General features: G+C 46.4%; 1 protein-coding gene across 1 annotated transcript in view; it reads right to left on the reverse strand.

Moving 5' to 3' along the window:
• Positions 1-27,177, reverse strand: part of LOC116522038 (myosin-6-like) — a 69,840-nt gene that overhangs the window by 40,766 nt on the left and 1,897 nt on the right. Inside the window, exons 2-12 of the mRNA XM_032236623.1 lie at positions 26,905-27,048; positions 23,399-23,555; positions 22,678-22,705; positions 21,402-21,510; positions 19,114-19,206; positions 17,664-17,727; positions 13,274-13,372; positions 11,397-11,500; positions 11,134-11,272; positions 10,625-10,743; positions 2,530-2,679 (exon numbers count right to left, since the gene is read on the reverse strand). Coding sequence (XP_032092514.1) covers positions 2,530-2,679; positions 10,625-10,743; positions 11,134-11,272; positions 11,397-11,500; positions 13,274-13,372; positions 17,664-17,727; positions 19,114-19,206; positions 21,402-21,510; positions 22,678-22,705; positions 23,399-23,555; positions 26,905-27,048 — 1,206 coding nt within the window. The remainder of the gene's footprint in view (positions 1-2,529; positions 2,680-10,624; positions 10,744-11,133; positions 11,273-11,396; positions 11,501-13,273; positions 13,373-17,663; positions 17,728-19,113; positions 19,207-21,401; positions 21,511-22,677; positions 22,706-23,398; positions 23,556-26,904; positions 27,049-27,177) is intronic.

The following is a 27,177-nucleotide window of genomic DNA, read 5'->3' on the forward strand; positions in this document are numbered from 1 at the left end:
AACCTAACCCTTACCTTTATGTGAATCGGCTTGCTTTAATTTTATTTTAATTTTATTTATTTTTAATTTTTTTCGTCGCGCTGCTGATGACGTCACGTATGCGCTTTAATCGGGCGCGCTTCAGTCTACCGCGGTTTTGACGGGTCACGGTTTTTAAGCACATGCTATTGCTCCTCCTGCCTTTGTCCTATCTCAATAAAAGGGGCTCTCAGACCCCCAATCTGTATTTGTATTTTGTATTTGTATTTTATTATTTGTATGCCGCCCTTCTCCGGGAGGACTCAGGGCAGCGAACAATTCAAGGGGAAAAAAGGGGAACATAAAAAGACAAAATACAAATAATAAAAGTAGACAACAGTCGCACAACCATACAAGTCGAGAGGGGAGGGAACTCATCACCCCCAGGCCTGCCGGCAAAGCCAGGTTTTGACGGCTTTTCGGAAGGCCTGGAGAGAGGTGAGGGTCCGAATCCCTGCGGGGAGTTCGTTCCAGAGGGCCAGAGCTGCCACAGAGAAGGCCCTCCCCCGGGTAATAGCCAGGTGGCATTGGCTGGTAGATGGCACCCGGAGGAGGCCAACCCTGTGAGATCTAATGGGTCTGTGGGAGGTAATTGGCAGCAGGCGGTCTCTCAAGTACTGGGTCGCTCCATCCCGAGAAAGGTTGTCTCCTGTCTTTTCTCAACATTGGCCTCACGGGCGAACCACGGGAACTGGTCATGTGACCGGGTAGGAGTGGCCAAGATGATGTCAGCATTCCCAGTCAAGATAGAGGTATCAGAGCCGAGGTGGCGCAGTGGTTAAATGCAGCACTGCAGGCTACTTCAGCTGACTGCAGTTCTGCAGTTCGGCTGTTCAAATCTCACCGGCTCAGGGTTGACTCAGCCTTCCATCCTTCCGAGGTGGGTAAAATGAGGACCTGGATTGTTGGGGGCAATATGCTGACTCTGTAAAACCGCTTAGAGAGGGATGAAAGCCCTATGAAGCGGTATATAAGTCTAACTGCTATTGCTATTGCTATAAATTACAAGAAAGAGGCATCCATACATCTGAATTTAACTTCAAAGCAGAGGCAACAACTTAAATTCATTAAATAATAATGTTTGTTAGGGCTATGCACTGTTTTTGAATATACAGGAATGTAAAGCCCACAGCATCTACTTGGTACTTTTGAAAGCGGCGCCACCTTTTTCCTGGATTCATGAAATATCTACTTTAAAGAGTTGTGGGTGGGGTACTATAGTAACAGTCTTATTTGGTAGACGGTAGCTTTCTTTTACATCTTTTGGGATAGAGATTTCCTTTAGAATTTATTTATTTTTTATCATTCTGAAAAAAAACTCACTGTAACCCATTTACACTAATGGGGGATTATATAGAATATGCATGGACCATTATATATCTCACTAGTCAACGTCATCCTTTCCTTCCCCTCTTACTTCCGGCTCCACCGGCAATGTTCCCTCTAATTTTGTTTTCAGTGTGAGCAGAAAAGTATAGTGTTTGAGCGGCATATTTTCATGCCTGAGCACCTGAATTTTTTTCACAGATGTCACCTAAGACAGCAACGAAATCAGTATTATTTGAAACTCAAAGTTATGTTTATTCAAGGTACCCCCTTAATTAAAAGTGTTATATAATATCGGTATCACTTTACAACGCTCCTGCTTAGCAACCAAAATTTTGGCTCAGAAAGTCTGGCATTTGAAGCACGCAAGTCTTAAAGCTGTTGTTACAAGAGCCTTGCACCCCTAACCCTTTAGATAAAAGAATCCCAGGGGTCTTCAAACCTTGACAGCTTTAAGACTTGTGGACTTCAACTCCCAGAATTCCTCCTCCAGTCATGTTTGTTTTATTTATTTATTTGTTTATTTATTAGACATATACCGCTTCATAGGGCTTTCAGCCCTCTCTAAGCGGTTTACAGAGTCAGCATATCGGCCCCAACAACAATCCGGGTCCTCATTTCACCCACCTCGGAAGGATGGAAGGCTGAGTCGACCTTGAGCCGGTGAGATTTGAACCGCTGAACTGCAGATCACAGTCAGCTAAAGTGGCCTGCAGTACTGCACCCTAACCACTGCGCCACCTCGGCTAGGATTGGCCGCCCACAAAGGACCTCCCTGGGCTTGCTTTGCTGAACATGGGGCGACTGATGCTAGTTTGAGCGGCCGCGGGCGGCGCAAACTACTGTCAGTCGCTCCGTGCTCATCAAAACAAGTCTCGGGAGGTCCTTTGCGGGCAGCCAGTTCTAGCCGCCTGCAAAGGACTTCCCCGCGTTTGCTTTGCTGAACACGGGGCGACTGATAGAAATGACAGAAATCACTGTGCGGCAGTTAGAAACGGCTGCGCTGTATTTTCTTGCCACGTGCGCGACCGCGCAGCCGCGCACCTTAGAGGGAACAGTGTCCACCGGTGGAACCTCCTCTCAATGGTTCGGTAGATTTGACCAACCGGTTCTACCGAACCGGTGCGAACCAGTAGGAACCCACCTCTGCCCTGCTCCCCGTAGACCCTATTGTGATGGACTTACGTCAAAGATCTCAAACCCCGCTATGTCCAGCACACCGATGAAATACTGGCGAGGTTGTTTGGTCTCCAGGGAGTTGTTGATTCTGACCACCATCCAGTTGAACATTTTCTCATACACGGACTTGGCCAAGGCCCCGATGGAATAATACACCTGGGTGCACAGGAGAGATCAAGGCATGAAATGTTAGAATAATACACTTGGAAGGGACCTTGGAGGTCTTCTAGTCCAACTCCCTGCTGAAGCAGGCAAACTCCACATCATAGGGCCAATCACCAGAAATCAGTGACGTCTAACGCCATGTTAGGCATGAAAGCCAGCTGGGTGACGTTGGGCCAGTCTGGGAGTTCTAGTTCCACCTTAGACATGGAATCTGGTTGGGTGACCTTTGGCCAATCACCAGAAATCAGTGACTTCTAGTGCCATGTTGGGCATGAAAGCTAGCTGGGTGACGTTGGGCCAGTCTGGGAGTTCTAGTTCCACCTTAGACATGGAATCTGGTTGGGTGACCTTTGGCCAATCACCAGAAATCAGTGACTTCTAGCGCCATGTTAGGCATGAAAGCCAGCTGGGTGACGTTGGGCCAGTCTGGGAGTTCTAGTTCCACCTTAGACCTGGAAGCTGGTTGGTTCCTTTCTTGCAGACGTTTTGGGACCCAACTAGGGTACCTCATCAGTGCAGGAGGGAGTGAGGTCCGCAGAGGAGGAGGACTGTGGGGTCCTTGGTGGTCTCTTAGCTTGCTTTCTTGGAGACATTTCTGTTTTTTTTCCAAGAAAAGTTTTTTTTTGTTTCTCATACATTCCCCAATATGCATTTCTCATAAATATCATTAGTATTATATATTATCCTTTAACATTTATGCTTCCATTCTTTCCTTGCAAAATATAATATTATATTTGGTCTTGCTTTCCTGCCATCCATCTTGTATTACAATGACACTACTTCTTCTTTCCTCTTTCTTTCTCCTACCCTCCCTCCCTCCGTCCCTCCCTCCTCCTCCCCCTCCTCCTCCTCCTTCTTCTCTATCTTCTTCTTCTTCTTCTTCTTCTTCTTCTTCTTCTTCTTTTCTTCTCCTCCTCCTCTGCTTTCTTCTTTCCTCCTCTCCTTTCTCTTTTCTTCTTCCCCTTCCTCTCCCTTCCTCCTCCCCTTCCTGCCCTCTCTCCCACTCTTACTACCCTTCCCTTCCTTCCTCTCCTTTACCCTTTCTTTAAAGTTTAATAACATTTATATGCCGCCCCATCCCGTAGGACTCCGGGTGGCTAACAATACAAATAATTTTTTTTAAAAAGAAGGAAATAAAAGACAGATTAAAAAAAAACACACCATGCCCTCTGTTCTAAATGGGGCTGGACCATATTTTGGGGTCAACAGCCCCAGGCCTGCCGGAACAGCCAGGTTTTAGTGGCTTTACGGAAGGCCGAGAGAGTGGGAAGGGTCTGGATCTCTGCGGGAAGATCATTCCACAGGGCCGGGGCAGCTACAGAGAAAGACCTCCCCCGGGTAGTCGCCAACCGGCATTGTCCGGTTGACGGTACCCGAAGGAGGCCCAATCTGTGAGATCTTATAGGTCGTTGGGAGGTATGTGGCAGGAGGCGGTCCCGTAGGTATCCAGGTCCCAAGCCATGTAGGGCTTTAAAGGTAATGACCAGCACCTTGAATCGCGTTCGGAGACCGATGGGGAGCCAGTGCAGCTCGCGGAGGATAGGTGTGACATGGGTGTACCTAGGTATACCCGATATCGCTCGCGCGGCCGCATTCTGGACTAATTGTAGTCTCCGAACACTCTTCAGGGGCAGCCCCAAGTAAAGAGCAACCCTTCCCTCTCTTCTCCTCTCCCCTCTCCTCCTCTCTCCCTTCCCTCCTTCCATTGTTGTGGTGTCACGTTTTCTCTACTCTGAGGTCTTTGGGGGAATGGCCTTTGAGCAAACCTGGATTGGTATTCACATCCCCTTCTTAAGTTCCCTTAAGTTGCATGACCCAACAAGGGAAACTCATCAGTGTTAGAAGGAGGTGGGAGGAAGAGGAGGAGTACTGTGAGCTCACTTGTGGCGCAGTGGTTAAATGCAGCACTGCAGGCTACTTCAGCTGACTGCAGTTCTGCAGTTCGGCTGTTCAAATCTCACCAGCTCAGGGTTGACTCAGCCTTCCATCCTTCTGAGGTGGGTAAAATGAGGGCCCGGATTGTTGTTGGGGGCAATATGCTGACTCTGTAAACCGCTTAGAGAGGGCTGAAAGCCCTATGAAGCGGTACATAAGTCTAACTGCTATTGCTATTGCTATTGCTATTTTCTTGCAGAAGTTTCGTGACCCAGCTACGTAACACCATCAGTGTTAATTAGACTTCAACGAGTAATAAAACATCTGCGAACAACAGCCGAACTCAAAGAGCACCAACTTCTAATTTCCCACGATGCCCCAGGATTCTGCCCTACGACAAAAATTCGACCTCCATCTCTCTTAAAATCCCTTTCCAGTCCTTCAACAGCCCAGGCATTTCAATCCCATTTTTTTTTTAATCTTCTGAAAGAACGCGAGAGCCCAAATTGGGCTCAAACCAATGTTGGTTTAGCTCCAACACCGCCGGACAGCCGCCCGCCTAAAGCCAATAATCAGGGCTTAAGACTAGCAAGCTTCCCCATCATCCTGCGAGCATTTCCCCCACGGATTGATCCGTCAAGCTAAACCTCTGGAGCGCGAATCCGGAAGAAGAACAAGCAAATCCATCAGATTTTTTAAAAAGGCGGGATATAAATAAACAACATAAATCTCGTCTGGGATCACCTGCGATCAAAAGGAATTGTGAAATCGAGGCTCACTTTTTTTTAAATAACCCTGCGTCCCTTTGCAAAATAGCTTAACAAGAGAGGGGAGTCTTCGAATTACGACGGCAATGGACTTTTGGCTAATCGCTAGAAGTCAGGGACTTCTAGCGCCATGTTGGTCTCTCAAGTACCAGGTCCAATACCATGAAGGGCTTTATAAGTGACGACTAGCGCCTTGAAGCATATCCGGAGACCGATAGGCAGCCAGTGCGCCTATAGGCAGCTCGCGGAGGATAGGTGTTACGTGGGTGAACCGAGGTACACCCACGATCACTCGCGCGGCTGCATTCTGGACAAGCTGAAGTCTCCGAATACTCTTTAAGGGCTGCCCCATGTAGAGCACGTTGCAGTAGTCCAGTCTAGAGGTCACAAGGGCACGAGTGACTGTTGTGAGGGCCTCCCGGTTCAGGTAGGGACGCAACTGGTGCACCAGGCGAACCTGGGCAAATGCCCCCCTTCTCCCCTGCCTGCTAAGCTAAGCAGCCACCGCGAGAAAGAGTTGGCAAAGCAGCTGGCCCCATTCAAATTGGCTCAGCGGAAGCACCTCCCTGAGGACTAGGAGCATGGGCTTTCCAAGCAGAAGGAAGACCTGCGGGAGTGCAAGGCCAGGTGCCGGCGCTTGGAGGCTCAGCGGTCTGAGATGGTCACCAGTTCCAGGCCATGATGTAGTCCCACTGGAACGAGGCCCTCTGGCTCTTCCCTCCAGTCTTCACCCAAAGCCCCCTACCAGGACGTCCAAGCAGACCCCAAGATGGAATTTCTGGTTCACCCACAAAACCGTGCTCGACTAAACCGCGCCTGACTAAACTGCGTCGCTGACGTCATCAACAGGGCGACAACAGGGCAGAGACAGAAGCACGCTGTAAACCTAAACCTAAAATTAACCCCTAAACCTAAACCTAACCCTCCTAACCCTAAACCTAACCCTAAACCTAACCCTAAACCTAACCCTAAACCTAAACCTAACCCTAATCCTAACCCTAAACCTAACCCTAATCCTAACCCTTAACCTAACCCTAACCCTAACCCTTAACCTAACCCTAAACCTAACCCTAAACCTAACCCTAAACCTAACCCTAAACCTAACCCTTACCTTAAGTCGAATCGGCTTGCTTTCAAAGCGCTATTTAAAGCGCCCTTCTTTCTCCGCGCTGGCTGTTGTCGCCCTGTTGATGACGTCAGCGACGCGGTTTAATCGGGCGCGGCTTAGTCGAGCGCGGTTTTGATGGGTCACGGGAATTTCTGCCCCCCTCCGACCCTCACAAAAAGACCCCAAAGGGGGGGACTCTCCACAGCAACACAAGAATTCATTGCATGCATCCGGCCTAGGAGCCGTAGTTTGAGGATCCCTGATTGAGTGCAATATAAAAAAATGCAAATAATTTCTCTGCGGACCCCCCAAATTTTCTCACGGACCAGCAGTTGGTGACCACTGCCTTAGAAGGAGACAAAGCTATCAGCCAGGGCTTGCGAGCTCTTGTGTATTTGTGGCTTGTTTTGTCTTTGGGGTTCCAGCTGTCACGGACACAACTGAAAGCCACTGCTGGGACAGGTGTTTGCTGAGCCTGGCTCGGCTCGAATCCACAGCATCGGACCTTCTGCTGAGCCCGGGATGCCAAAGCGAAAGGAAAAACGAGAAGGCCTTGGCGAGGCCACGCTCGGAAGGTTGCATCCAGTTTTTGGTCACCACGATATTAAAAAAAGAGAGAAAGATGCAGAGACTCTGGAAAGAGGGCAGAGAAGAGCGGCAAAGAGGATCAGGGGACTGGACGGTTGCAGGAACTGGGTATTTCAAGTCTAGTGAAAAGAAGGATAGATAGATAAATGGATGGATGGAGGGAGGGAGGGAGGGAGGGATCGATGGATGGTGGTAGACAGGCAGATAGGTAGAGATAGAGAGAGAGAGAGAGATGGATGGATAGGTAGATAGGCAGATAAATAAAGATATAGGTAGGTAAATAGGTAGATAGCTAGAAAGATAGGTAGGTAGGTAGAGCTAGGTAGGTAGGTAAGATAGATAGATAGATAGATAGATAGATAGATAGATAGATAGATAGATAGATAGATAGATAGATAGATAGATACAGATTGATAGATGATAGATGATAGATGATAGATGATAGATGATAGATGATAGATGATAGATGATAGATGATAGATGATAGATGATAGATAGGTAGGTAAGATAGATAGATAGATAGATAGATAGATAGATAGATAGATAGATAGATAGATACAGATAGATAGATAGATAGATAGATAGATAGATAGATAGATAGATAGATAGATACAGATAGATGATAGATGATAGATGATAGATGATAGATGATAGATGATAGATGATAGATGATAGATGATAGATGATAGATGATAGATGATAGATAGGTAGGTAAGATAGATAGATAGATAGATAGATAGATAGATAGATACAGATAGATAGATAGATAGATAGATAGATAGATAGATAGATACAGATAGATAGATAGATACAGATAGATGATAGATGATAGATGATAGATAGGTAGGTAAGATAGATAGATAGATAGATAGATAGATAGATAGATAGATAGATAGATAGATAGATAGATAGATAGATACAGATAGATGATAGATGATAGATGATAGATGATAGATGATAGATGATAGATGATAGATGATAGATGATAGATGATAGATAGGTAGGTAAGATAGATAGATAGATAGATAGATAGATAGATAGATAGATAGATAGATAGATAGATAGATAGATAGATACAGATAGATAGATAGATAGATAGATAGATAGATAGATAGATAGATACAGATAGATAGATAGATACAGATAGATGATAGATGATAGATGATAGATAGGTAGGTAAGATAGATAGATAGATAGATAGATAGATAGATAGATAGATAGATAGATAGATAGATAGATAGATAGATAGATAGATACAGATAGATGATAGATGATAGATGATAGATGATAGATGATAGATGATAGATGATAGATGATAGATGATAGATAGATAGATAGATAGATACAGATAGATGATAGATGATAGATGATAGATGATAGATGATAGATGATAGATGATAGATGATAGATGATAGATGATAGATAGGTAGGTAAGATAGATAGATAGATAGATAGATAGATAGATAGATAGATAGATAGATACAGATAGATAGATAGATACAGATAGATGATAGATGATAGATGATAGATAGGTAGGTAAGATAGATAGATAGATAGATAGATAGATAGATAGATAGATAGATAGATAGATAGATAGAGATAGATGATAGATGATAGATGATAGATGATAGATGATAGATGATAGATGATAGATGATAGATAGGTAGGTAAGATAGATAGATTAGATGATAGATAGAATAGATAGATAGATAGATAGATAGATAGATAGATACAGATAGATAGATAGATAGATAGATAGATAGATAGATAGATAGATGATAGATGATAGATGATAGATGATAGATGATAGATGATAGATGATAGATGATAGATGATAGATGATAGATGATAGATGATAGATGATAGATGATAGATGATAGATGATAGATGATAGATGATAGGTAGGTAGGTAGGTAGATAGATAGATCGACACATAGGTAGGTAGGTTGGTAGCAGGGGTGGGTTTCGACCGGTTCGCACTGGTCCCTGCGATCCGGTTGGTCGCCGAACCCGGAAGTAAGTAACTTCCGGGAACGGCGAAGGCCCCCACCCCCGCGCCCGCGCGCGCCCGCACACCCGCGCCCGCTCCTTACCCGGTTTTTACGAATTCTGCGCTTCTACGCATGCGCAGAACGCATACAGCACCTGCGCGATCCCCCAGGAGCAGCTGGAGCATCGCGCAGACGCTAGTATGCATGCGCGCGCTGCGCACGTGCGCGAGGACCCCACGTTCGTGCGCGAGGACGCCGCGTGCGTGCGCGAGGACGCCGCCGGCCTCGTTCCAACCGAACCGGTTGGAACGGGGCGAGAACCCCACCCCTGGTAGGTAGGTAGATAGATCGACACATAGGTAGGTAGGTAGGTAGGTAGGTAGAGCTAATTAGGTAGGTAGGTTAGATAGATAGATAGATAGATAGATAGATAGATAGATAGATAGATAGATAGATAGATGATAGATAGGTAGGTAGGTAGGTAGGTAGGTAGAGCTAGGTAGGTAGGTAGGTAGGTAGGTAGGTAGGTAGATAGATCGATACATAGGTAGGTAGGTAGAGCTAGTTAGGTAGGTAGGTAAGATGATAGATAGATAGATAGATAGATAGATAGATAGATAGATAGATAGATAGATAGATAGATAGATGATAGATAGGTAGGTAGGTAGGTAGGTAGAGCTAGGTAGGTAGGTAGGTAGGTAGGTAGGTAGGTAGGTAGGTAGGTAGATCGATACATAGGTAGGTAGGTAGAGCTAGTTAGGTAGGTAGGTATGATGATAGATAGATAGATAGATAGATAGATAGATAGATAGATAGATAGATAGATAGATAGATGTAGGTAGGTAAGTGGGTAGATAGGTAGGTAGGCAGATAGGTAGGTAGATAGGTAGGTAGGTAGATAAGTAGATATAGATAGGTGGGTAGGTAGATAGCTGGATGGATGGATAGGTAGGTAGGTATATATATATATTGCAATTGTGCTGATAAATAAATAAAGGGAGACTAGTATAGATCTATTTCAAGCTGTTTAGCTCTCATCAGCTAGCCATACCCTTACTGGGAATCGAACCTGGGCAGTTGTATTAGCCACTAAGCCCAGGTTCGATTCCCAGTAAGGGTATGGCTAGCTGATGAGAGCTAAATAGTTTGAAATAGATCTATACTAGTCTCCCTTTATTTATTTATCAGCACGATTGCAACACAAATGTAACAAGGCAACATAAAAAAATGGCTTTCTCCCTGGATGGCTCCCAGAGTGAGCCAATAGATAGAAAAAGGAAAGCAATATACTCCCTCCCATATTTTGGCATACCAGGGGTTGTGACACGAGAGAGAGAGAGAGAGGGGGCGGGGAGGCAGGCAGGCAGGCAGGCAGAGAGAGAGAGAGAGTAAAATAGGTAGGTAGGTAGGTGGGTAGGTAGGTAGGTAGATAGGAAGATAGATGGATGGATGAATGGATGGATGGATGGATGTGGGTAGGAAGGAAGAAATAAAGAAGGAAGGAAGGAAGATAGGGAGAGAGAGAGAGAGAGAGTGAGAGTGAGAGAGAGAGTAACTTTATTGTCACTTTGAATGTACACTAGTCTAGGAGAAGGAAGCATCCTTACCTGTTGGACATTTTGCCCTTTGGTGACATATTCGTTGCCAACCTTCACTCGGGGGTGACACAGCCCCTTGACCAAGTCGGCCGAGTTGAGACCCATCAAGTAGGCGGATTTATCCGTGGCTGGAGAATGAAAGAAACGATTCCAGCAAATTTCACGGGAACATAAATATTCCTCTTCCGATGTTTCTCTTCCTTCCATACACTCAGTGGAGACCTCTCTATCTGTCTTCCTCCAAAAATGTTTCCCTCTACCCCTGAAATTCCCAACCACCAATGGAATTCTGCAGACATACTGTTTATATATATAATATACATACAGAGCAAATAAAGAGAACAGTCACCATGTGCTTTACTGCTTAACTGCTTAACTGTAACAGGAAACGGGAAACTCTAGTTAGAACCAAAGAGCATAGAGGATATAGCACAGATCCAAACTTGTAAACACTGCCATCTACTTGTTGAATACTGCTGTAGTTGCTGCCTAGAAATTTATTCCGACAATGAACTCACCCTCAGTCCCGTCAGGCTCAGCCTGTTCTTCGCGCTGCTTCTGCTTGAACTTCATGTTCCCGTAGTGCATGATGGCGCCCGTCAGCTTGTAGACGCCCACTTTTTCTTCAGGGGTGAAGCCCAGGACGTCAAAGGCACTCTGAGTGGAAAAGAGGTGGGTGAGTAGAAAGAGACAACGTCCATGAAACACGAGGAAGACGTAGGTTGATCAGCTTGCTACCCATTCCTGAAAAGTTGGTGAACCTCAACCTAAATTCACTTACATCGGTAGCCATAAGCTCTTCGGAGTCGTCAATGGAGGCCACCGTTACTTCTCCTTGGGAGACGTAGTGGTAGTCGTAAGGATTGTTGGTGACCAACAAGAGATCTGTTAGATAAGAATGGGAGGAAAAGTTATGAGATGAGCTTATTCACAATACCGGCAGTCCTCGACTTACAACCACAAATTTTGGAGCCCAAAATTTCTGTTGTTAAGTGAGACATTTGTTAAGTGAATCACTGCTGTTGTTAAGTTAGTCACATGGTTGTTAAGTGAAGCTGGTTTCCCCATTGACTTTGCTTCTCAGAAGGTCCCCAAAATGTGATCACATGACTTTGGGACACAGCAACGGTCGTAAATATGAACCAGTTGCCAAACATCTGAATTAGGATCCCATTGTTACGGGAATGCAGTAAAGGTCATAACTGTGAAAATTTCAACTTTGAACAGTCACTAAAGGAAAGGTTGTAAATTACAGACAAATTCTGTGTTGGGGAATTCTGGGAGTTGAAGTCCACAGGTTGTTAAGTTGTCAATTTTGGGCATCATTACGACCTATTAGATCACACAGATTAGGCCTCCTCCGAGTTCCATCCGCCAGTCAGTGTCGACTGGCAACTACGCAGAGGAGAGCCTTTTCAGTAGTAGCTCCGACCCTTTGGAACGATCTCCCCGTGGAGATTCGTACCCTCACCACCGTCCAGACCTTCCGCACAGCCCTTAAGACCTGGCTAGCCCGTCAGGCCTGGGGATAAAGATTGTAATCCGTCCCCACCCGAATGATGAATGAATGTTGTGTTCTATTTTTTACTTATGTGTTGTTATGTCTTACTGTCTTGTATTCCCTTCCCCATAAATTGTAAGCCGCCCTGAGTCCCCTCAGGGAAAAGGGCGGCCTATAAATAATAAACCATAAACCATAAACCATAAACCATAAACCATCCCTGGCATAGACCCAATCCGAATAATTAAACACAACCATAACTATCAAACTAATATCCAAGGGGTCCTTGTTTAGTGTCCACTCACTCAACAACTGTACAAACGTAGGATGGCGCTGAACAAGTGGAAGTTACAACTGGTCCTTGGCGTTCCAACCATTGCAGTGTCTCCGCAGTTATGCGATTACAATTTCCAACATTTCCTGCTGGCTGCCCACAAGCCAAGACAATGGGAGAGCCAGCGGGAAGTCGAATATGATCTTTGCTTTATTTATGAAGCTTCTCTTAACAATAGGAAGTGGGACTGCCAGAACTGCAGTCACTAAGCAGCACAGTCACGTAATACCACATTTTATGACTGCATTTCCCTAGCGACTTACTCTGGTCTTAATTGCCGTCGCAAACCAAGGACTTCTCTGTAGAATGAAACCAACATGCACTGAGTAAATCCCTTTCAAATCTTCTTCATGTCCGATTCTGGCCCTACCCAGCGGGAATTGCACATAGAGATAGTCTTACAACCGCAATCAAGTCCAAAATTTATGCTGCTAAGCGAGACATTGGTGTGAAGTGAGTTTTGCCCCCTTTTACGACTTTCCTTGAAGTGAATCTCTGCCGCTGTTAAGCTAGCCACGCGGCTGTTAGGTGAATCGGGCTTCCCCGTTAACTTTGCTCGTCCGAAGGTTGCAAAGGAGGATCACGTGATCCCAGGGACAGTACGACCGTCATAAATACGAGTCATTTGTCAAGCAGCCAAATTTTGCTCACGTGGCCCGGGCGATGCTGCAACCGTCATAAGTGTGTCAAACTCGAGTCCCTTTATTTAGTGTCGTCGTAACTTTGAAGGGTCACTAAATGGATGTTTGTAAATCTGTATACACCCTCCTTCTATCCCCTCCTCCGCCTCCCCCCACAAAAAAAAAACCCATATAAAACTTGCCCAGAAGTTCTGGTTTCTTGTTGGACAAAATCTGATAGAAGATGTGATAATTTCTTTCAGATTTCAGCTGAAAAATCACCCGAGACTTCTCTAAGAGATCTAAAAAAAAGGAGAAAGAAAAGAGAAATATAATAGAGGGTATGTAATGTTGTGGCCCAGCAGATTCGGACAGTAAGGAGGTTGGGGAGGAACACGGGCCAGTCCTGGAGTCTGGGAAAGGCTCTGATGAGGGCTCTGTGTCGGAGGAAGAGAGGGGGCCAGAGCCATATGCCAGTTATCAGCTGCCTTCGGAGTCGGACATCAGTGAGGCAGACGAACAGCTGGAGCCTGTTCCCAGTGTGCGCATGCGCAGAGTGGCCAGACGGAGGGAACAGCTAAAGAACAGGGGTTTACTTGGGAATAAGGCCACAGGTGGATGATGAATGGCCCCTCCCAGAGGGAATAAAAGAGGAGCGACAGGGGAGTGGAGTTTGCAGGAGACAATTAGTTCCCTTCATTGGTTCGAGACTCTCCGAGACTCTTTGCCAAGTTTGGCAGATCTCGGCCTGGCCGCTCTCCAAGCCAGATAAGGTCTGTGACTGTAAATCCTCCTTTGAAAGACTTTGCTGGATGTGAAGGAGCAGAATTCATAGCAAATTAATCCTGTCGGGACCAGGAATTTGCTTCATGCTCTTGGGAAGCCTCGGTCAGAACAGACACCAGAAGCCCACGCGAGGTTGTGGGAAGGAGTGGTCTCCTTTTCAAGATGGAGGTCTGTGGAGATTCTCAAGTCATCCAGGAGCCGAGGTGGCGCAGTGGTTAGGTTGCAGTACTGCAGGCCACTTCAGCTGACTGTTATCTGTAGTTCAGCGGTTCTAATCTCACCGGCTCAAGGTTGACTCAGCCTTCCATTCTTCCGAGGTGGGTGAAATGAGGACCCAGACTGTGGGGGCAATATGCTGACTCTGTAAACCGCTTAGAGAGGGCTGAAAGCCCTATGAAGCGGTATATAAGTCTAACTGCTATTGCTATCCAGGTCATGGTTGTCCCAAAGGGGAAAAAAGATTCTTTTTTTCAAAAGAAAACTGGAATTTCTGGTTTTTTCTTTTGAAGACGTTTTGCTACTCGGCCAGGAAGCTTCTTCAGTTCTTCTTCATCAGAGCCGAAGAACCTTCTTGAATGAGAAGGGAAACATCTTCAAGAGAAAAACCAGAAAGTCCAAGTTGTGTCTTAAAAAAAACCCCACCTTTGGGATTTCAAGAGGGATCCTGTTCGGTTTTGCGGGATGGATATAAGAATTTAAAACAACAGAATGACGGAGTTGGAGGGGACTTTGGAGGTCTTCTAGTCCAACCCCCTGCTCAGGCAGGAGACCCTAGAGGTGGAGACAGAGAAGAAAAAAAAAGACTTTGGAAGAGGTGATACCAGTTCAGTTCGGAGGTTAATGTTTCCGAGAACTCCTTGCCAAGGGTTCACCGACAAAAGGGCGACAGAAAAAAGCGCGCCCGACTAAACCGCTGTGTTCTAAACCGCGTTGACGAATGAGCACTGAATCGCGCCAACAGCACGCCGACAGAAGCGCGTTGTAACCCTAACCCTAACCCTAACCCTAACCCTAACCCTAACCCTAACCCTAACCCTCAACCTAACCCTAACCCTAACCCTAACCCTCAACCTAACCCTAACCCTAACCCTAACCCTAACCCTAACCCTAACCCTAACCCTAACCCTCAACCTAACCCTAACCCTAACCCTAACCCTAACCCTAACCCTAACCCTAACCCTCAACCTAACCCTAACCCTAACCCTAACCCTAACCCTAACCCTAACCCTAACCCTAACCCTAACCCTAACCCTAACCCTAACCCTAACCCTCAACCTAACCCTAACCCTAACCCTAACCCTCAACCTAACCCTAACCCTAACCCTAACCCTAACCCTAACCCTAACCCTAACCCTAACCCTAACCCTAACCCTAACCCTAACCCTAACCCTAACCCTCACCCTCACCCTCACCCTAACCCTAACCCTAACCCTAACCCTAACCCTCAACCTAACCCTAACCCTAACCCTAACCCTAACCCTAACCCTCAACCTAACCCTAACCCTAACCCTCAACCTAACCCTAACCCTAACCCTAACCCTAACCCTAACCCTAACCCTAACCCTAACCCTAACCCTAACCCTAACCCTAACCCTAACCCTAACCCTAACCCAACCTAACCCTAACCCTAACCCTAACCCTAACCCTAACCCTAACCCTCAACCTAACCCTAACCCTAACCCTAACCCTAACCCTAACCCTAACCCTCACCCTCACCCTAAACCTAAACCTAAACCTTACCTTAACTTAAATCAAGCTTCTGTCGACGCGCTGTTGTCGTCGTGTTGATGACGTCGCGGTTTTAGCGACGTGGTTTTGTCGGCGCGCTTTTGTCGTGCGCGCATTTGTCGGGTCACGAGAGTTGGGGACAGAGAAGAAAAAAGGGCTCCAGAAGAGGTGATACCAGTTCAGTTCAGAGGTTAATGTTTTCGAGATCTCCTTGCCAAGTTTTGCAGATCTCGGCCTGGCTGCTCTCCAAGCCAGATAAGGTCGGTGACTGTAAATCCTCCTTTGAAAAACTTGGCTGGAGGTGAGCAAGCAGAATTCACAGTCAATTCATCAAAAGGTTTTGGGTTATTTTTTTAATTGGGAGAAGGAGTTGGCTTCATGCTCTCGGGAAGCCTCGGTCAGAATATGTAAACGTGAGGAAGAAAAGAAGGGGAAAAAAGAGGAACACAATTGGAATCAGATACAAAGAAGTGGTTCGTTTAAAAAACAAAAAAAAGGAAGCATCTATCAACAGAAACACCCAAGCGATGGATGAAAAAATCTGGCGTGAGAAGGTTGAATGGGAAGACGGACGGAGGAACCATTAATTAGGATTCATTGAGTCCTGTTAGCTCCTGCTCCTCATCTTAATCAACTTGGGGAATAATTTATCGTCCTTCCAGTCACCCCGCTGACCTCATCCATCCATCTTCTCGGCTGTCTTTCCATTTTCTACATTGATCAGTTTTGCACAGCTAAATCGGTTTTGTCCCAAAGGGTTTTTTTTTTTCAAGAGGCAACTGGATTTTCAGGGATGTTTTCTTTTTGAAGATGTTTCACTTCTCATCCAAGAAGCTTCTTCAACTCTGACTTGGATGGAGGAGAAGGGAAGGATTTAGGTCAGAGGTTAAAAATAGAACAGAACAGAACAAAATAGGAGTGGAGAGGAGTGGAGTTGGGTGCAGTAGAGTAGAGTAGAGTAGTGTAGAGTAGAGTAGAATAGAATAGAATAGAATAGAATAGAATAGGAGTAGAGTAGAATAAATAAAATATAATAGAGTAGAGTAGAATCCTTCCCCAGGAATGGAGAGGGAATGGAAATTTTGCAGTATCCTTCCCCTGAAGAAGGATGGGAATGGAGAATTTGCAGTATCCTTCCCTGGAGTGGGGTGGGAATGGAGATTTTGCGGTATCCTTCCCCTGGAATGGGGTGGGAATGGAAATTTTACAGTATCCTTCCCCTGGAGAAGGATGGGAATGGAAATTTTGTGGTATCCTTCCCCTGGATTGGGATGGGAATGGACATTTTACTGTATCCTTCCCCTGGAGAAGGATGGGAATGGAGAATTTGCAGTATCCTTTCCCTGGATTGGGATGGGAATGGAAATTTTACTGTATCCTTCCCCTGGAGTGGAGTGGGAATGGAAATTTTGCGGTATCCTTCCCCTGGATTGGGATGTGAATGGAAATTTTACTGTATCCTTCCCCTGGAGTGGAGTGGGAATGGAAATTTTGCAGTATCCTTCCCCTGGAGAAGGATGGGAATGGAGATTTTGCAGTATCCTTCCCCTGGAGTGGGGTGGGAATGGAGATTTTGCGGTATCCTTTCCCTGGAGTAGGATGCAAATGGAGATTTTGCAGTATCCTTCCCCTGCCACACTCACCAAGCCACGCCCACCAAGCCACGCCCACAAAACCAGTAGTAAAAAAAATGACTTTCACCACTTCTCCCAACTACTCAAAATTTCTGCTACCGGTTCTCCAGAACTGGTCAGAACCAGCTGAACACCACCTCTTGATAGTGCCCTTGGTTCAAATCTGCCCAGATCCTTTTGGATCCTGAAGCTTGTCTTCTGGGGCGTTTGGCTGTTCCTGCTTCGTATGGTGAACAAAATTGGTTGCGGTATTCCAGGTATGTTCTTACTAGGGTTTTATGGAGCGGTACTCTTACTTCACGTGATTCTTGGATGAGTAGCCAAACATCGTCAAAGAAAAAGCAGAAAGCCCAGCTATCTCTTGGGAAGAGAACCTTTGGGACCAAGGGAAGGAAGGAAAGGAAGACGGACAGATGAATAAATACTTTTTTTAAATTAAACTTACATGTCTCGATATCGGCGGATGCCAACTTGCCTGTTGCCCCGAAATGAATTCTGATGAATTTACCCTAGGTAGAAATACGAGTGTGAATATGTAAAAAAAGATCTAGATTTAAATCAAATCAAACCTTCCACTCGGCCAGTGGTGCTCAACCTTCAACCATTTGCTGAACGGCCATTCGAAGTTATGACGCTGGAAAAAAAGTGACTTACGACGAATCCTCGCACTGACGGCTGTTGAAGCATCTCTACGGTCCCATGATCAAAATTCAGATGCTTACAACGGGCTTGTACTTATGACCGTTGCTGAATCCCGGGGTCACACGCTCATCCTTTGTGACCTTTTGACATGGGATATGCCAGGTTTGCTTAACGACGGTGTGATTCACTTAACAACCTCCGCAATTTGCTTAACAATGGTGGAAAAATCGGGCAGGGCATGCTTAACAACCGCCTTGCTGAACAATGGGAATCATGGCATGAATTGAGGTCGCAAGTCGAGGATTACGTGACCACAATTGAGTCTGACATTTCTGTTGCTAAGCGAGACAGTTGTTGAGGCAGCTTTCCCCATTTTACAGCCTTTATTCCCGCAGTTGGTAAGTGAGTCGCTGCAACGGTTAAGTAAGTAACACGGCCGTTAAGTGAGTCTGGCTTCCCCGTTGACTCTGCTTGTCAGACGGTCGCAAAAGGGGATTGCACGATCCGAGGAGGCTGCCACTGTCATAATTATGAGTCAGTTGACAAGCGTCTGAATCATGGGCCCATGGGGAGGCTGTAGACATTGTAAGTCTGGAAAATGGCCGTAAGTCACTTTTTTCCAGTGCCGTTATAACTTCAAGTAGCCACTAAATGAACTGTTGGACATCAGAGACATCCCATATGATAGAATTGACTGATGGCTTCTGTAAGATGGCTGCTCTTTTAACGTTTACCTAAACTTGGAGACAGGGGTGGGATTCAAAAATTTTAGCAACCAGTTCTCAGCCTGGTTGCCGGGTGGGCGTGGCCTACTCAGCCTCCTGCAACATGGTGGTGGAGTGTTTTTGCCCTCTCCAGGCTCCAGAGGTTTTTTTCGAGCCTCCGGGAAGGCAAAAATGGCCTCCCCCAGACTCTGGAGGTCCTCCGGAATCCCATTTCCAGACCTTCTGGGAGGCCCATTCTTTTGCCCTCCCAGAGCACTCCGCTCTGCACTTACCTGGCATCCAAATTGGGGACTCCTGGGAGGGGCGGGCATGGCCAGCCAGTCCTCGCAAGTACCGGTTCGGCAAACCAGATGTAAAGTTAGCATCCGGTTAGCCTGAACTGCCCCAAACCAGTTGAATCCCTCTCCTGCTTGTAGAGTAGGAAGACGCATGAGTCATCTTCCTTCTTAACATCCTCCACTGTGAATTCTAGACAGACTTCCGGAGTTCTTTCTTACTCAAATCCAACGTTAGATTGGGAGCACTCACGAAACGGGATGAGTTGTCGTTCCTTAAAGTTTTGGCGTTGCCGAAGGCTTCTAAGGCAGGGTTGGCCTGGATGATTTGATCTTCCAAGGTCCCCTGAAGAGGAAGCAAATAGACAAAAGAAAAGAAGGAAATCCAGATGAGAAGAAAGGAAATTCGTTTTTTCATTTTAAAGCCCTACATGGCTTGGGACCTGGATACCTACGGGACCGCCTCCTGCCACACACCTCCCAATGACCTATAAGATCACACAGATTGGGCCTCCTTCGGGTACCGTCAACCGGACAATGCCAGTTGCCGACTACCCAGGGGAGGTCTTTCTCTGTAGCTGCCCCGGCCCTGTGGAACGATCTTCCCGCAGAGATCCGGACCCTTCCCACTCTTCCGGCCTTCCGTAAAGCCATTAAAACCTGGCTGTTCCGGCAGGCCTGGGGCTGTTGACCCCAAAATATGGTCCAGCCCCACTCAGAATGGAGTGCATGATGTGTTTTTTTAAATCTATCTTTTCTTTCCTCTTCTTTTTTGATTTACTGTATTGTTAGCCACCCGGAGTCCCACGGGATTGGGCGGCATACAAATGTTATTAAACTTCAAACTTCATCCCATCTCCATAGAAATGGTTCCTCCTAACCCACCATCATGAATGAGACCACAGAAGAGTGTTTCTCAATCTTGGCAACGTTAAGGCAAGAATATTTTCTCAGGAGCATGCTATAAAGGAAGCTTCCCCAGGTTGATGTTCTCCAGAAAACGCCAGGAACATCTCCTCAGGAGCATGCTATAAGAGAAGCTTCTCCAAGTTGATGTTCTCCACCTTCCCCAGGTTGATGTTCTCCAGAAAACGCCAGGAACATCTCCTCAGGAGCATGCTATAAGAGAAGCTTCTCCAGGTTGATGTTCTCCACCTTCCCCAGGTTGATGTTCTCCAGAAAACATCAGGAACATCTCCTCAGGAGCATGCTATAAGAGAAGCTTCTCCAGGTTGATGTTCTCCACCTTCCCCAGGTTGATGTTGTCCAGAAAACACCAGGAACATCTTCTCAGGAGCATACTATAAGAGAAGCTTCTCCAGGTTGATGTTCTCCACCTTCCCCAGGTTGATGTTCTCCAGAAAACATCAGGAACATCTCCTCAGGAGCATGCTATAAGAGAAGCTTCTCCAGGTTGATGTTCTCCACCTTCCCCAGGTTGATGTTGTCCAGAAAACACCAGGAACATCTTCTCAGGAGCATACTATAAGAGAAGCTTTTCCAGGTTAATGTTCTCCATCTTTCCCAGGTTGATGTTCCCCAGAAAACGCCAGGAACATCTCCTCAGGAGCATGCTATAAGAGAAGCTTCTCCAAGATGATGTTCTCCACCTTCCCCAGGTTGATGTTCTCCAGAAAACATCAGGAACATCTCCTCAGGAGCATGCTATAAGAGAAGCTTCTCCAGGTTGATGTTCTCCACCTTCCCCAGGTTGATGTTGTCCAGAAAACACCAGGAACATCTTCTCAGGAGCATACTATAAGAGAAGCTTCTCCAGGTTGATGTTCTCCACCTTCCCCAGGTTGATGTTCTCCAGAAAACATCAGGAACATCTCCTCAGGAGCATGCTATAAGAGAAGCTTCTCCAGGTTGATGTTCTCCACCTTCCCCAGGTTGATGTTGTCCAGAAAACACCAGGAACATCTTCTCAGGAGCATACTATAAGAGAAGCTTTTCCAGGTTGATGTTCTCCACCTTCCCCAGGTTGATGTTCTCCAGAAAACACCAGGAACATCTCCTCAGGAGCATGCTATAAGAGAAGCTTCTCCAGGTTGATGTTCTCCAGAAAACACCAGGAACATCTCCTCAGGAGCATGCTATAAGAGAAGCTTCTCCAAGTTGATGTTCTCCACTTTCCCCAGGTTGATGTTCTCCAGAAAACACCAGGAACATCTCCTCAGGAGCATGCTATAAGAGAAGCTTCTCCAAGTTGATGTTCTCCAGAAAACACCAGGAACATCTCCTCAGGAGCATGCTATAAGAGAAGCTTCTCCAGGTTGATGTTCTCCAGAAAACACCAGGAACATCTCCTCAGGAGCATGCTATAAGAGAAGCTTCTCCAAGTTGATGTTCTCCACTTTCCCCAGGTTGATGTTCTCCAGAAAACGCCAGGAACATCTTCTCAGGAGCATGCTATAAGAGAAGCTTCTCCAAGTTGAGGTTCTCCAGATGTTAGCCTACTAGCCCCATTGTAGCTAAACATATCTGGAGGGAAGCAGTTTGAGGAAGACAATTGAATCCCAAAACCAGAAGAAGAACTACCTTGGGGGAGTTGCCGGCCTCTTTTTTGCGGTCCCCGATGGCAGCAATACTGGCAAAGTATTGGATGACCCGTTTCGTGTTGACCGTTTTCCCAGCACCGGATTCTCCACTGAAAAGGAGACAGAATAAGATTGTTGAGGGCCACCAGCAGCCAGTGGAGCTGGCAGCCGAGTCGGACAGTGAGGAGGTTGGGGAGGAAGATGGGCCAGTTCTGAGTGTTGAGGAAAGCTCAGACAAGGGATCTGCATCGGAGGCAGAGAGGGAGCCTAGATAGCAGTGGGACAGAGGAACAGCTGGAGCCTGTTCCCAGTGTGTGCATGTGCAGAGCTGCCAGAAGACAAGAACAACTAAGAAAGCAGGGTTGACTTGGGAGTAAAGCCACAGGTGGATGGTGATTGGTACCTCCCAGAGGAAACAAAAGAGGAGTTAATGGGGAGGGGGCTTTTGTAGGAAGCAATTCGTTCCTTCGGTCGTATCAAGAGTGGAAAGTTCTGTTTGTGACTATAAGAGATTCTGTGCCAAGTGTTGCCTTGTCCTGTGTGTGGAAACTAGGTATCTGGCAGCTCTCCAAGCGAGATAAGGCTTGTGTGGATAAATATTCCTCTGAAAGACTGTTTGTCAAGCCTTGCAGACTGTGAATGAAACGAATTCACAGTCGTGTCAAGTATTGCTTTGCCCTGTGTCTGGCAAGTAGTTATCTGGCAGCTCTCCAAGCGAGATAAGGTTCGTGTGGATAAATATTCCTCTGAAAGACTGTTTGCCAAGCCTTGTGGATGTGAATGAAAGGAATTCACAGTCTGCCAAGTATTGCCTTGCCCTGTGTGTGGAAACTTGTTATCTGGCAGCTCTCCAAGCGAGATAAGGTTCGTGTGGATAAACATTCCTCTGAAAGACTGTTTGCCAAGTCTTGCGGACTGTGAATGAAAGGAATTCACAGTCGTGCCAAATATTGCCTTGCCCTGTGTGTGGCAACTAGTTATCTGGCAGTTCTCCAAGCGAGATAAGGTTCCTGTAGATAAATATTCCTCTGAAAGACTGTTTCCCAAGCCTTGCGGACTGTGAATGAAAGGAATTCACAGTTGTGTAAATAAAAGGGGTTTTGCTGGGACCAAGACTCCACTTCTTGATTTTTAAGGTGTGTGAGGTGTGTGTGTGTATGTGTATGTAAAGTGAGTAACTTTATCTACTTCTTCTAAGCCGTTCCATTTTTAAAAAAAAAAACCTGACCTCCTACAGCTTTTAAAGGTTTTATGAGAAGATGCATTTTGATACTCACGTGATGAGGATAGATTGATTTTCTCGATCTGCAAGAAAATAGCAAATATCAAGATGGGCTCAGAATGGAGCCGAATTTAACCCACTCCTTCATTTTTTTGACAATAAATGGGTAGCTGACCCCATCCAGAGACAGTGCGCGATTTACGACGACCACTGGGAAGAGAATTTCCATTAATAAAACAAGACGGTCGTTAAGTCAGCCGTGTTCGCTTTTAGGACCATTTTGGCGATAATTGCTGGATTAAGCTATCGTTTACTCTTAGTTGTCTGTGTTGATAGGAGTGTTGTTTACTTCCTGGCTGTTGATCTTGGGGTTAGTCTTTGCTCATCTGGGTGTTAATTGATGGTGAGGTGGTGTCGGGGGTCTTTAGGTTTCCTTTTGGGCTTTTCCGATTCTCACTTTTGAATGGTGGGTAGTTGTTGCTTATCCCTCTGTGCCCGTTGATGGCTGATTTGCCTGAGTGCCAGGCTTCAGGGAATTCTCTAGCCTATTTGGACTGGGCTTAATTTAGGAGGATCACTGCTGCCCTGTTGAAATTGCGGTTAAGTCTGTCAATGTGTTGGGAAGTTAACAAGAGCGTAAACAAGGAACCACCAAGAACGCTCCCATGGACACTTGCAGGGCGAGCCACTAGTATATAAAAAGAGAGCAAAACTCACTCTCTTGTAGCACTCTTGTCTTCTGCAGATGCTTAAAAACAACCTCGGAGGCTTCCTACCTGTCAACATGTATTGATACGCGTTGTCGGAGATGGAGAAGATATGGGGAGGGGCTTCGCTCCTTTTCTTCCCCCTGTAGGCAGCCACCACCTCAGCGTTGTAGACGGGGAGCCATTTGTACGGGTTGACCGTCACGCAAAAAAGACCAGAATACGTCTGGGGAGAGAAAAAGAACCTCAAAAAAACCGCCACAGAAATGTCACTCAAAGGATCTTCTTCTGGATGGAATCACTGAGCTTCCTCCCAACCTGATGTTCTCCACACATGGGATCCAACTTCATCTCCCAGCATTCCCTGGCCACGTCTACCGAGGAATTCTGGGAGTTGGAGTCCCAAGACCTGGAGAAGTTTGCTCCAACTAATGATTTGGTGCTGCTGCAGGAAATCGGAAGAGCCACATGGCAGTTCCACTGGAGAACTGTTCCCGACAGGTTAGCCTTCGACTTATGACCATATAAGGTTGGCCAGTTTGGCGGTTCGAATCCCTAGTGTCACGTAACGGAGTGAGCTCCCGTGACTTGTCCCAGCGTCTGCCAACCTAGCCGTTCGAAAGCACGTTAAAAAAAATGCAAGTAGAAAAATAGGGACCCCCCCTTTGATTATTCCCAGTAGAAAGATTTCGGGTTTGTATTTTATCTGTTCTCCTGTAATTTCTTGCACCCATTTCCAAGTTTTTGTCCAATATACAAAGAAAATTAAGTACATATTAACACAACTGCTAACTGCAGCTAGAATAGCATTTGCCCAGTGCTGGAAACAAAATATTACCCCCTCGGACGAATTAGTGATAAAGAAAAACTTTGGATTGTGCAGAGATGGACAAATTAACACTGAGATTAAAAGATAAAGAAGAGTCGGAATATTATGAAATTTGGAACAATTGGTACAAATGGCTGCAAAAGAAGAATAAAATTAATTAAGTCAAAAAACAATATATATAAATATATAGAACTGCGTATAAAGGTGTGTAAATATAGAAGCGAAATATTATATGCATGTACAGGTATGATGACATAACAATGTTGATGTAATGACTGTAAGGTGTTGTAGAAGGGGAAAAAATAATTTAAAAAATCTGCTAACAAAAAAGAAAGGGAACAGCATTCCATGCACCTTCGGCGTTTAGACACATGACCGTGTGACCACGGAGATGTCTTCGGACAGCGCTGGCTCTTCGGCTTTGAAACGGAGATGAACACCGCCCCCTAGAGTCGGGAACAACTAGCACAGATGTGCGAGGGGAAACTTTACCTTTACCTTAATCTCTTCATTTCTGCACATTCTAATATTTTCCTAATCACATTCTCATCCGCAAGGGATCTCTTCACTCTTCCAAACGACCCCAGGATTTCTGTCGCTCAGTAAGACATTTGTTAAGCGAGCTTCGCCCCATTTTACGACCTTGCCGGCAACACGTTGTTAAGCAAATCATTGCGGTTGTGAAGCGAGTAACCCAATTGTTAAGCGAATCTGGTTTCCCACCTCCCCCTTGACTTTGTTCCTTAGACGGTCGGAAAAGGAGAGAGAGCCACGGTTATATAAACATATACGTCCTCGATGTAGAACGACAACGAGCCCAAAATTTCCCTCGCTCCACGGGACTGTTGTTAAGCGAGCTGTGCCCCGTTTTACGAGTTCTTGTCCGGGTTGTTAAGCGAATCCCTGCAGTCATTAAGTGCGCTCTACATGGGGCTGCCCTTGAAGAGTGTTCGAAGATTTCAGTTAGTCCAGAACGCAGCCGCGCGAGCGATTGTGGGTGCACTCAGTCACACCTATCCTCCGCAAGCTGCACTGGCTACCCATTAGTCTCCGAATCCACTTCAAGGTGCTGGTCGTTACCTATAAAGCCCTACATGGCATCGGACCTGGGTACCTGAGAGACCGCCTCCTGCCGATTACCTCCCATAGACCGATTAGATCTCACAGGTTAGGTCTCCTCCGGATTCCATCCGCCAGCCAATGTCGGCTGGCGACCCCCCGGGGGAGAGCCTTCTCTGTTGCAGCTCCAGCCCTCTGGAATGATCTCCCCGTCGAGATCCGGACCCCTACTACCCTCCCGGCCTTCCGCGAAGCCACCAAGTCCTGGCTGCTCCAGCAGGCCAGGGGGCTTGTGAAACATCCAGCCCCACGGAAATTGTGAATGTTGCGTTTTTTGTTTTTAAAGTGTTGTCTTTGTCCAGTTTTCCCCTTCCCTTGTCTATCGTGAGCCGCCCGGAGTCCTTCGGGAGTGGGCGGCATACAAGACAAATAAATACAAATACAATACAATAAACAGGCAGTTGTTAAGCGAATCCGGCTTCTCTCCCCCCCCCCCCGCCTCCCCGTTTGCTTGTCGGAAGCCAGCTAGGATGGTCGCAAAATAGAGGATACCAGTTTCCAAGCAACCAAATTTTGATCATGTGACTGCGGGGTTCAACGTACACCCCCCGCATTTACGAAGAGCGCAAAGCGATTAAAACGAGAAGGCTTTGAATGAGTGGTTGTGGCCGCCATCTTGGCTTTTTTTAACCCTCTTTCCATCTGACACCCCTCTAAGGGGACCCAAAGGTGCTTTTTCAAAAGGCAACTGTGCATTGTTTTTCGTTGAAGAGGTTTTGCTTCTCACCCAAGAAGCTTCTTCAGTTCTTACCGAATGGTGGAGGATGGAAGGATTTTTATTCCTTTGCAGTCCTCTGGTTGTTAGTACTCCCTCTGAGAGCTGTTGGGGCCACTTGGAGGTTTATCTGTGGCCTCGAGGTCCCCTGAATTGTGTAATTGGGTGTGGAACCTTCTTGGAACCGCTGAAGGGACCGTGTTGTGGTATTTACAACCCATTTGCATTATTCAGGGAGACCCTGAGGGCACAGATAAACCTCCAAGGATTCTCAGAGATAGTACTAATAACCAGAGGACTGCAAGGAATATAAATCCTTCTATCCCCCTACATAAGGGCGGCTCAGTGGCTAAGACGCTGAGCTTGTCGTTCAAAAAGGTCGGCAGTTCGGCGGTTCGAATCCCTAGCGCCGCGTAATGGAGTGAGCTCCCGTTACTTGTCTCAGCTTCTGCCAACCTAGCAGATCGAAAGCCGGTAAAAATGCAAGTAGAAAAATAGGAACCACCTTTGGTGGGAAGGTAACAGCGTTCCGTGCGCCTTCAGCGTTTAGTCATGCTGGCCACATGACACCGGAGACTTCTTCGGACAGCGCTGGCTGTTTGGCTTTGAAATGGAGATGAGCACCGCCCCCTAGAGTTGGGAACGACTAGCACATATGTGCGAGGGGAACCTTTATCTTTCTCCTCCTCCAGTCAGAACTGAAGAAGCTTCTCGGATGAGGAGCAAAACATCTTCAAGTCCAGTTGCCTTTTGAAAAAGCCCCTTTGGGACAACCATGACCTGGACGACAATCTCCACAGATCCCATAACACGACATCAACAGAGATCCCTGGAAGTGGGAGGGGTGCTTTGGGAAGAAATAAAACCGCGATTTCCAGTGCGTCCCACAAGGATGGATGTATTTTTACTCACATAGATCATCCAGGAGGCGTAGCGCTCCTTCAGGTTGTAGAGCACAGCCGGTTCGTGCAGGAAAGTCAACATGGCCATGTCCTCGATCTTGTCGAACTTGGGCGGGTTCTGCTGGTGGACGTCGGCCTCCCTCACCGTCACCGTCTGAAAAGGGTCAGGAAGAAGGAACAGAGGTTGGCAGGGTGCAATTGGACTGCGAGAATGACCTTGGCAGCAGTGGTAAAATCTAATTTTTCCCCCAACGGTTCTGTGGGCATGGCTTGGTGCGTGGCA

This window comes from Thamnophis elegans, chromosome Z, assembly GCF_009769535.1.
Source record: "Thamnophis elegans isolate rThaEle1 chromosome Z, rThaEle1.pri, whole genome shotgun sequence".
In the NCBI taxonomy this organism is placed as follows: Eukaryota; Metazoa; Chordata; class Lepidosauria; order Squamata; family Colubridae; genus Thamnophis; species Thamnophis elegans.